At 25.2% G+C, this 13,002-nt stretch overlaps 1 protein-coding gene across 5 annotated transcripts in view; it reads left to right on the top strand.

The window, feature by feature from the left end:
• The window catches only part of LOC114128430 (cyclin-dependent kinase-like 4), a 40,432-nt gene that overhangs the window by 15,486 nt on the left and 11,944 nt on the right, over positions 1-13,002 (top strand). The window contains exon 1 of one of the 5 annotated variants that reach the window (XM_050206371.1): positions 6,116-6,133. The exons of 2 other annotated variants lie outside the window; for them this stretch is intronic. Coding sequence is in view for 2 of the 3 variants with exons in the window: in XM_027992945.2 (XP_027848746.2) it covers positions 11,599-11,666 (68 nt within the window). In the remaining variant the exon portion in view is untranslated. Of the gene's footprint in view, positions 1-6,115; positions 6,134-11,537; positions 11,740-13,002 lie in introns of those variants that run through there. 2 more of the 5 variants (XM_027992945.2, XM_050206369.1) reach the window with 2 other exon arrangements.

The following is a 13,002-nucleotide window of genomic DNA, read 5'->3' on the forward strand; positions in this document are numbered from 1 at the left end:
TTTACTTACGTAAACTCATATTTAAAAAACATCGTTTATGCTTATTATACTACTTATAAATAAACATTTACTATATTATTTTAATTAAAAAAAAAAAAAAAAAAAAACAAAAACAATCAAAAAAATTCAAATCATATTATAATTAACATTTAGTTATTTATTTATACTAATTTTAATAAAAAAAGAAGATTCTAAACCTTGATAAAAACTTTTCTTGCTTTTAATTTTGCAAAATTTTTAATAATTTCTGAGAAATCCATCATTTGAGCTATTTCATTTTCAATAGAAAGAATTGCTAGAGATGTCAGCTTTTCGTTCCCCAATGTTGAACGCAGATACGTTTTAATAAGTTTTAATTTTGAAAAACTTCTCTCACCACTGGCAACAGTAACAGGAATTGTTAATAAAATTCTTAAGGATATCCAGATGTTTGGGAATAGATCAGATGTATTAGATTGTAACATATATTCCAATACTGCTTTTGGAGAAGATACATCTTTTGGTAATAGAGTTTTAATATGTTCTAACTCAACACATAAGTCTATTCCGTTGATATCATTTTGGTCTTCATTTTTAAGTGTACTATGTAAATCCATACAATGTTTTACCAAAGTATCATGATCAGGCAAATCAGAAATATTATATAAGAATCCCCATGTATTTTTATGAGCTTCCAACTGTTCAAAACGTGACTGTATTGATGTTACACTTGTATCTATAAGACAATAGAAAAAATCTCTTTTAAATTCCTCTTCTAGGGTAGGTTCATAATTGTCTAAGCTTTCATATTGAAATTGTCTTTTAATTAGTCTATGTCTTTTTGGTTTAAAACTTGGTTCCACATTTAAAGTTTCAGCGATGTCTTTAGCAGATGAAACAGCGGAAATATATCCTGTATTACGATAAGAAATAATATAATTTAAACAACCTTTAACTATTGAAGTTGCTGTGATGATGTCCATAGTGATTCCTTGCATTGCTTTACTGGCTACATTGATTTGAAATAGTAAATCGTACCAAACAACAAGTGATATAAGAAATTCAAATTCGCATAGGTTATCGGCTAAACATTGCGCTTCATGACGAAGACCTGCTTCAGCATTTGATGATTCAGAAATTTCTATTAAAGCATTAACTATGTTATTAGTTTCATAACGCATTGCTTTAACGGCACTTATGCGGCTTTCCCAACGAGTTGTACATACTTGCTTAACTGTAAATCCTGATATATGACTTTTAAGAATTTCCCAACGATTCACAGACGCCGAAAATAATACATATACACGTTGAATTAATCCAAATAAAGAAATCGATCCTTTAGAAGATGATGCAGCATCGGCCACAACTAAATTCAATGAGTGACAACTGCATGGAGTATAAAATGCTCTTGGGTTTATATTTAATAATCTTGCCTGAACTCCTTGATTTTTTCCTTTCATGTTGGCCCCATTATCATATCCTTGTCCCCTGCAGTTGGTAAATTCAATATTGTTATCTTTGAGTGTTTGCAACATAAGCTGTGAAAGACCTAATCCGGTAGAATCAGTAGCAGTTTTAAAACCAATGAAATGTTCTTTTATAATCATGCTATTTCCAACTTTCTCGACAAAACGAACAGTGAATGACATTTGTTCTGATTTACTTATATCTGGTGTACAATCTGTAATAATTGAATAATATTTTGCCTCATGAAGATTAGCTATAATAGTATCACGAATGTTATTAGCCATTAAGTTTATCAATTGATCTTGAATTTCATGACTGCAGTAATGATTTCTGTTCGATTTTTTGGATATGTGACGTAAATGCTCTGCCATTGCATCATCATACTTACCAAGAAGTTGAACTAAACCTAAAAAATTTCCATTATTTGGTTGAAATAATTTATCAGATGTACCTCTAAACGCCATATTGTGTTGAGCGAGGTACAAAATTATACTTATTAACCGATCAAAAACTTTTGTCCAGCGAAGACTTTCCTGTTCATATAGACATTGATTTTGAGCATCTATACAAGCATTTTTTTTTAAACGGGTTTCAGATTCAATCCATATGCTAGTAGCAATAAAATGATGTGTGGATTTTTCATGAGTACTTAGTATAGACCCTATATGCTTCCAATCGTTACAACCACTGTTTCCTAACGATGTTCCGCTATCTGGCTTGAATAGTTTGCAACAAAAACAATATACTTTGTCGGAAGTTTTTGAATAAATTAACCATCGTCTTATAATTTTTTCACCGTTTTCACAATTACGATATATATGAAAATTAGAAAAATGCCTTTTATGCTCATCTAGTGGATAAGATATATTTTCAACTATACTTTTTGGACCGATCATTACTAATCTATCTATAATATGACGTTTCATATTTATTGCTAATGGCCACTTGGCTGGATTTTCTAAATAACTGACATCACAAACAGTACTTTCATTTAAAACACCTAAGCCGTCGTCAAATATGAGTTTATCAGATTGTGTTTGAATTTCTTTTTTTTCTATGTCTACATTAGGTTTTTGTTCATGGGTACCACTATCAATTAAATCAAAATCAGAAGTCTCTTTAGATTTTTCAAAAGATTCTTTTGGTTTATTATCAATGGGCTTAATGAACTTTTTTATACTATTTTGTTCCTTTTTTATAGCAGCAATTTCCTCTGCCTTTCGTTTTCTATTCTGGGCTCCCGAAAGCTTTTTTCCCATTTTAATTAAATATTCTGTAATATTATATGGAAAGTTAATAAAAATATTTATTATAGAGATGGGTAAACTGAAATAAATTATAATGAGTATTTTTATATTTAAATATAAATACCTACATACGTGTGAGCTTTAACATAATCATTTGACATTTAACTTATTAGTATAACTTATGTAATAATGTCAATGATTTATGCTGAATAAATATAAACTAAATACTAAAATATTACCTATGTATTTTGTAATTAGTTTAAATTAAATTATATTTTGTATAGAAAAAAAATGTTATTGAATAAAAAAATAACTTAGTACGTATTAAGTATAAAATTAAATTTTATAATATTTTCCTGTACTGACTATCAATATCGTATTACCAGCGATAATATAATACAATATTTACGTTTTGCTAAATTTAACGGCAATATGTCGAAATACCGATGAAACTAATATTAAATAAACTTGAACGTACCTTTTCAATCCAAATTGTAGTTGAGGCAGAAAAAAATTGTAATCGTAGTCAAGGTAGAGAAAAATAGTGAAACAGTAAACGTGTAAAACAAAATTGTACAAGATTTAATAATAACGCATGGCAGTATGATACTAGTACTCGTACAGTCGTACACTGTACACAACCATACACAAAACATACATGACGTTTAATCTATGGCATAACTTACTAAATAACCAAATATGATATTATGTGTTATATACTTATATGTTATATTACAGAAATAATCGATAATGTTAATCGCAATGGTCAATGCATTTTATCGCGTCAGTTGTTATCTGATGCTACTAATATATATATTCCAAATAAATAGCGATTACGAACGGCGAATGACAATAATAATCATTTATCATCTATATTCTATACTATATTTTTTTCAGTTTTAAGTTTTAACATTATATCATTGAGGCGCCCCCCTTTCAACAAGCGCCCTGGGCGTAGGCCCAGGTCGCCCACCCCTAACGCCGGCCCTGTTCGGGACATAAATGATATATACTGAATTAGGAATAGGTTCATTAATACTGTCCAATGACCCTCGCAATACCGACAGGTCCCTGCTGGACAGTGCACGCGCATCCGCTCTTTCCACATTTTTGTGTCAATCATATAATGATGTACGTCAATCGTATACCGATGACTTCCTGTCAAATCATAAGTGTGCGTGCGATGATTCTGTGACCTAATTTAAATACATTATAATGTAATGTGTTATGTATAACTTTTCAAGAGTCGTTTCTTATACACCGCTTCCGGTTTTAGGCTTACCTATTCAAATATTTATATTTTGTTTATTATTTTTATTCTAACGAACCCGGTCATGATTTCTACTAAATAGTACTCACTATAAACATTTGGTCATCAAGAACTACATTCTGGTACCTATGTGTATTATATTTAATATAATATGAGACATCAGAGCAGTAGCACCTCCCCGCGAAAAAAAAGGTTTATGTCTTAAAGACAGAAATCTTTCAAAGTCTAGAACAAAATGGTTAAGTTACAATTATTACAATATTATAGTACTTTACAATGTTCAATTATAAGTTATTGAAATAAGACATACATTACATTTATCTGTATGCTTTTACATTTAAAATATGTTCATTATATAATATAATATGTAGGTATATTATATGTTATATATTATATAGTTTTTATTAAATATGCTGTTATAGTTTCTTATAATTTTATTTTGATTATTATAATAAAATATGTGGTTAGTATAACATTTTAATTACAATAATTTCTCATATGATAAATTAATTAGTATAAATAATATTTATTTATATTATTAATTAAATAATTAATATTATTGTTCTACGCGACCTGTATAATTTAATACATCTTCGTCATTTTTTCATACGTACGGAATTTAATCCTATCTGTAATGTTTGTGGTGACCATTGTTGTTCAAACGCCCTACGTAATATTTTTTTTATTGTTTCCCAATCGCTAGTTTCCCTATAGCGACATACTTCTAGTGCCTTTCCAGTAATTTTGGTGTTAATAAATTTTACTAATAAAGGTATACTATCTTTGTCCATTGCCTCACATGCGTAATCGCATACCCGTATAAACGAACAAACGTCTTTTGCGTCGGCGCAAATTAGTATCATAGCAGTAATCTGCTCAATTGTAGCCTTTACACTGTCTAGATATTGTTGTTCTTTGTTTCCTTTTTACTGGTCCTAATTCTGTATGGACTATATTTGGTGTACCACGTAACCTTAGTACCCTTGGTTCTACTCTTGAACTCGAATCTTCTCTAAAAATTATATCTAATAAACTTTTCCCCTTTGTATCGTCCGGATATTTTTCCTTAATAAATTTCTGTGTAGATTCGCTAACCTCTTCTGTATTTATACTTATTTCTACTAATTTTTCTACTTCGATATTTTTATTTAACTCTACTTGAGTTCCAATTTCCCTTGTTTTATCTGTTTCCTCTTCCGAACTATTACTATCTTTTACACTTTCAAAAGTTCAAAAATTGACAAAATTTTGTCAAAATCATAAACATGTGCAAGTTGTATTGTTGCTAACAATTTATAAACATTTTGTAAAAGTACCTAAGAGTTAAAAATTGCATACAAGATTTTCTATAAGTTTGGATTTCAATAGTTATAAAAGAATTTAAATTTTTGAGTATTAAAACATAACCTTTTTCACGATTTTACCACCCACTGGAAAATATAATCTAGGCTAATAAATTATCTCCGTTCAGAATCGTTTTTCATATACAAATATGCAAATACAATGATACCTAACAGTGGATTCAAATTTGATACATCCATTATAGTGATCTACTATACAGCAGAGCGTTACTCACTTGACCTCTTTTTTTTTCTTTAAATATACTATAATATTATGATGTGATTCAGTAAGTAAATGATATCAGTGATAATGCACATAACGCCTCGAAATACTACACGATACCGATCACAGAATATTCTCGAGTGATGATACCTACTACAGATGTTTGAACTAAATCCTTTTTAACATTATCGGAATTTAAAAAATACTGAATTATGCTTAGATAGGTACCTATGTCAATATTATTATCATATATTTTTTAATCAGAAAAAAATAACTGAAATATTTGAAGGACGTCATAGCCGCACACGTATATAGTCCAGCTATATTATACAGTTCAATTATTTAATTATTATTATACCTATTATAGGTATATCGTATATATTTATATATAATGTATAAACACGATTTTAACTTGAGAGAATGCCAGTATGTCAATGACACACATCCTATTTTTGGAATCCCATGCTATCAGTTTTATTTTTTTTGTAATTCCGAAATTATAATATAGAGAACGGTAACAACTTACAAACAAAAAAGAAATAATATTTTTAAATACGTCTTTAGTTTGAAACAAATAAACATAGATAACTAGACAATTTCTATATTGGTGAGTAATATTTATTATAAAATAAAAATGTTTCTAAGCACTAAATATTATACTCTACATTGTGCTTAAGTTTGGAATTTTAACTATTTCTATGCCTAGCCCGAGTTAATGACTTATCGAGCATTGTCGTTATTTTTATTTAAGATGGGTGAATTATTTGTACATTTTTTTTTTCTAAATTACTTATTGTCTTTTATTTGTACACATTTGATATCAATAAAAATAATATCTAGTACTTAATTATAAATTTGGCAAATTTTTTATTATCGAACAATTTTCAAAAGATGGGGTTACACTCTAATTCTTTTTTGCATGATACGAAATGTATATACAATAAAGAAGATAATATCTGCTTTGTTTGTTTTTATTTAAACATTTTAGTAGGTAAATATTATTTTAAAGTATATTATTATTGTATTTTGGTGCTTTGCTTTATACGTATATCAAAGCCCAAAGGTAGGTATACTGCAGGGTACATCATAATACAAATTGTTTATACGCGTTTGAAGTCAAAATGTTGACAAAATCCGTCAACACTACAAAATTTGAAGTATTATTAGAAAAGTTCCTAAAAAACTTGTATGGATTTCGTATCATAAGTTTTTCTTTCAATTAAAAGAATAAAGTTAAGTGTACCTAATACCTATATGGCTATATAAGTTTATATTCATTTTTTCGGTGTTCATCTCGTTCGGGGTTTGAATATTGATAACATTGGATATTTATTATTTAAATAAAAATAATGGTTTGCATTCAAATAAATAGTTTATTTTATTTAAAGAAATATTGACTTTTAGATAAACGAAACTTAACGCTATTTTGAATATTTTATATTGTACTTATATAATAATATAACTATTTTATTTAAAATTGTAAGTATCAAAAAATAATTTTAAGCTAGGTACATAGGCGTATTATATAGGTGTAGGTTACCTGTCCGAATATTATGTTTGAAAGTCGTGTAATATTCCAAAAATTATCTGTTTAATATTCAAATAAATATTTTATCAATTTTTTTACTTTTTTATAAATAAAAAATAATAAAATAAACCCACCTATAAATGAAAATGAAATATTAAAATTGTTTTTATTATCATAAGCAATAGGTTAGAATTAAAATTTATTATTATAAATGTATGTATATTGTATTTTATATAAATTAATTGCATAGGTATCTACTTACAAAACAACATTTTACTGCTGCGTGTTCTTATACATTTGTAAAAATTATGACTCTTGTACGTGAAATTACTTAATGTATTTCACGATTTTCTATGTTTTTTGATATAGGTAGGTATATTTTTTTAAGATATATTTATTGGTATTATATAGTCATTTATTTTACTTGTATACTTTGTATAGTATTACGTTGGCCTATCTTTTAATTTTTTCTAAAACATTGCTTTTTTCACATTATTATTATTTAATTATAATAATAATATAATGATATATATTTAAACTATATTATACTTTACTGTGAATATCGTAAAATAGTATTAATATAGGATCATCGTATAAATAAATAATATCTTAAATTAATCCACATATTTTTAAGATATCTTTATGCTTAGTAAATGTATAATATATATAGGTAGGAACTAGGTACATAATAGTTTAATGTCACCCCAAATAATGTTTTTGAATTAGGTATAACAAAATAATTAACATCGTTATTCGTCGTTAAAATAAGTAACTTTATCCAAATTTAAATTGTAAATATACAAAAAATAATTGTGTTTGTAATTTTTTTTATAATTTTTTAGTCTCAGTTTGAACTACTTAATATGAGTAACATTGTATTAAATGTCCATATCTTAGCTATAACAAATAAAGATTCTGTACATTTTGTATTACAAAATACCTATATTAAAAATGTTCAAGAATTTTGACACGGCAAATAATTAATAATTGACATTTATAGAAGACAATTTAAAAAAAATAAAATTTTCTCATATCTATAAATAGTTTGAAAAGAGTCTACATATTTTAAACATTTCATCATGAATCGAAAATGATCATAATATTATTTAGTGAAAATTTAAAATTATCTTGACTCTTAAATTACAACAAAAAATTCCCGTTTTACCTTAATTTTTTGTTTATTTTACTTGATTATATTGAAAAATACTAGCTGGTAAAATTGTTATCTCATCAAAGTACAAACTAAATCACATTTTCTATCAAAAATCTCCCTCAAATTTGAAAAGCATTTTATCAATTACTTATACCATGTATAAATACACAAAAAAAACACATCATTTTAAAATAAATACATTATGGTCACTCAGTTCAGAATCTTATAGTAGTAAATAAAATTACGAAAAAAAAATAATTGGATACAGCCATACACGTCACATTAGTTGCTGAAAATGCAAAGGAACGTATATATTTTCTTTGTCAATTAATTAATTTCTATATCATTCGATTACCATGAAAAAGTACCATAACATAAATTAAAAATGAAAAACATGCAGAATTATCGAATTATGTATTATAAATGAAAAAATTATTTGATGCATTAATCGCACCCTTTTAAAAGTCAGTTACAATTTTTAAACCTGAATTTTCATCAATTTTTTTATTATTTTCATTTCAGAATACAACTAAAAGTTTAAAAATAGTAGTTAAGAATAGTAAAGTTCTTCTGCTTTTGACGTTATTAAAGGGTTTAAGAGAAACAAAAATCGTGTATTCTCTCGCTTAATTAAATTATGTATAATTTTTAAATTATAAAAAATATTTAGGCGTACTTTAAAAGTTCCATCTATGCTAACCAACTGTACAATACTTGTAACAATGTACAACATTTCACGAGTTATTTTACTAAAAATTATCACCTGAAATTACATGTAGGTATAATATCACACAAGTAACACGTGTACAATGGAAAATTGATTGTACATATCTGTTTTTTTAGATTCCAAGTATACATTATTTTTTCGTTTCTGTCGTTTAATAATTTGTCAAACAAAAAATTGCTTTATTACTGACGTGAAAATTATTATTTCTGCAATTGCTTACGGTGTTATATTAACTTTCTTGAACATTTTTTTTATTTTTAATATTTTCATTTATTTGTTCTTATTTTTTCATACCTATTTCTTATGTAATTTAATTTAATTTTAAAATTTAAATGTCTATAAAATAATCATGCATATATATTTGTTTAAAGTTTTTGGTTTCAGTATAAACTACAAAAAAGCAACTTTGAATTAAATTTTCATACCTTAACTATAACAATTTAACATGTTAAATGTCTATAAATAACTTAAAAAAGTCAAAATATTTTTAAATTTCTATCATTAATAGAAAATGATTATAATATAAACATAAAAAATTATTTGATGCATTAATCGCACCCTTTTAAAAGTCAGTTACAATTTCTAAATTTGAATTTTCATCAATTTTTTTATTATTTTTATTTCAGAATACAACTAAAAGTTTAAAAATAGTAGTTAAGAATAGTAAAGTTCTTCTGCTTTTGACGTTATTAAAGGGTTTAAGAGAAACAAAAATCGTGTATTCTCTCGCTTAATTAAATTATGTATAATTTTTAAATTATAAAAAATATTTAGGCGTACTTTAAAAGTTCCATCTATGCTAACCAACTGTACAATACTTGTAACAATGTACAACATTTCACGAGTTATTTTACTAAAAATTATCACCTGAAATTACACATGTAGGTATAATATCACACAAGTAACACGTGTACAATGGAAAATTGATTGTACATATCTGTTTTTTTAGATTCCAAGTATACATTATTTTTTCGTTTCTGTCGTTTAATAATTTGTCAAACAAAAAATTGCTTTATTACTGACGTGAAAATTATTATTTCTGCAATTGCTTACGGTGTTATATTAACTTTCTTGAACATTTTTTTTATTTTTAATATTTTCATTTATTTGTTCTTATTTTTTCATACCTATTTCTTATGTAATTTAATTTAATTTTAAAATTTAAATGTCTATAAAATAATCATGCATATATATTTGTTTAAAGTTTTTGGTTTCAGTATAAACTACAAAAAAGCAACTTTGAATTAAATTTTCATACCTTAACTATAACAATTTAACATGTTAAATGTCTATAAATAACTTAAAAAAGTCAAAATATTTTTAAATTTCTATCATTAATAGAAAATGATTATAATATAAACATTTAATGAAAATTTCAAGTATCTACGATTATTCGTTTTTGAACAACAACAAAATATCAAAAATTGTTTGAGTAGAAATATTTATTTTACAAGTGAACATGGAATGTCATAAAAATTTTGAAATCTTAAATATAAAGAAATATTTTTTATGAATCTAGTACTAGAATATAATTCGATTTTACAATTGTCGTCAAAATTTTAAATTTAAGCATGTTTGATGAATCACCCTAAAAACATAAAGTAATACCTATAGACAAAATTTTTTTATAGAAAATGCTCAATCTACGTATAATCTAAGGTTATATTGAAATAAAATATTGTTCCTCCTTCAACTTTATACAAATTGTTCAAGTTACACCTATGGGCCATGACCACATAAGGTAACGTACATTGTACAGATATATTATATAATATTATAGTTAATGTATTTGGTAAGGGCGGGTGTTAAAATATTTTTATTCCTATCGTACTTTACTATTCGACCGCATCGCAAAAATAAAATTAGTAAGTACGTATAGAAAGATACTTAATTAATTTAGTTATAGATACTTAACTTAATTAAAATATTATGGTACCTAGTATTTTTTGTTTATGTTGTATAATTATTTTGATCCAACATTTTCGTTTTCAAATAAATGTATAAACGAATTGAGTAATTTTTTAAAATGCTGTTGAAATTTTCAATCAATTTTGAAATGATAATTTTTTAGTCTCAGGCGTTAAGACAAGACTCTAAATTAATCCGTATACTAATGAATTATGAGCCGGCTTGTATTTTATATTTTAAATTATGTTGTATCTAAAATGTGCGTCTGTTCATAGTTAATAATGTGTCATCTATTATAATATGATAAATTAGTTTAAATTATTCTTTACCGATATTTATTATTAAATATTCGTATTTAGATATTTATCAATTTGATGACAACAATAAACAGTATCCATATTATACATAGGTATAAATATCTATACAAATAATTAATAAAGGAGGTACGTATAATGAAATTTATGTGGAAGTTCTTTAATATTTTTAATGCTGTAAATTTAATGTATAAAAATTATTTTAAATTTATCACATTATCATTCGTATAGCATAATATTAATGTAAGTTAAAACTTAAAACTGTACATAGTACAGTAGAATTTTAGTAATTGATTATGTGTACCTACTAATAATTTATTCAACGTAACAACTACTTTGCCATAATAACAACAAACCACAGTGACCTAACAATCAATAATATTGATTCAGCCTTTTGTTGTGAAGTTTCTGTTGCTGTTGGAGTCGTAACTTTTACTTATATATGGGCGAATGTTTGCCCGATAAAAGTCTGTGGCTGTATGGTAATAACTTGCCGCTGCTTCCACGAAGGTAAAATCTTTTTTTCAATATTTTTACTAATAAAGTAGATAAATGAGGATATTTTCAAATTTTCCATGTATAGGTAATGTACAATATTGTAATGTTAGTTGAATAATTATAAATATTTTGCGTAACGTAGTTACTAAGTGGTAGGGTAGGCTTACAAATAAAATATTATAGAACACACATACATACACACACACGCATATATATAATATATATGAGTGTTAAAAGTAATTACTTAATAATTTATCTAATGTACAATTATTTTAATACTAAATTAATTAAATCTATCATCTATGAATATTGCATTCATAGTATTATTACACTTATACATTGAAAAATAACATAATTCGTTTCTACATGTTATTTTGAAGTTGTAATTTATAGATTAATACAATTTTTTTTAAAAGAAGTTTGTTGAAATAAAAATATTCAGGCAAACCTTTTTAAGTTTGTATTTTCTCGACTTGTGTTTAGAATATTTATTGTGTATGGGTTTTTAATTTAAAAAAAATATTACGAGATATAACTACCCATATAATAGGCTACATCTATATTATAATTTATTAAATTTTTGTTAAAGTTGATTTTAAGTTACAAAAAAACTTTATAAAAATAAAAGATCATTTATATATTAATTAAAACGTATTTACTTATAGAGCTATTTAAATTTTATATTTTTCAGAAAACTGCATTACTTATTTAACTTTTAAATTTATTCTGTTTTATAAAAGATTTCTCTTTAGTTTGCAGTTATTTTAATTCAAGTTAGTAGATAGTAACCTATAAGATGAATTTTTTTTAACGTGTGGCAAGTATTTAGAACGTTTTTTTATTATCAATAATTTGATTGAGGCTAAAAATATATAGATTTAGGAAATAATTGAGTATTAAAACCTACATAATATATTACTTTAAGCATTAATAAGGTTTTTTATAATTTTGTTTTATATTACTTAATTTATGTCATTATAAATTATGTATAAGAATTCAATAAAATAATTTCAAATAAAATAATTACATTGCTATTCAGTTAGCTAACCAATCAGTGTTTATATTATACATGTAGCATGGAGGTTTTTGTTTCGTTAGAATGTTTATTTTCTACTACATGCTGATAAATATGAATACATTCAAATTAAACTACCCCATGCAATTTTGTATTTCATATTCAATTTCAAAAATTATAGCTCTTCAAAAGATTATAAAACACATAATACATATATATATATACCTATACATATATATTTATAAAATATAACATAATATCTATAAAAGTATATAGATAAGTATATAGAAAATAATAAGTAGGTACAAAATAAGTTTCATAAATATAAAATAT

This window comes from Aphis gossypii, chromosome X (genome assembly GCF_020184175.1).
Source record: "Aphis gossypii isolate Hap1 chromosome X, ASM2018417v2, whole genome shotgun sequence".
Taxonomy (NCBI): Eukaryota; Metazoa; Arthropoda; class Insecta; order Hemiptera; family Aphididae; genus Aphis; species Aphis gossypii.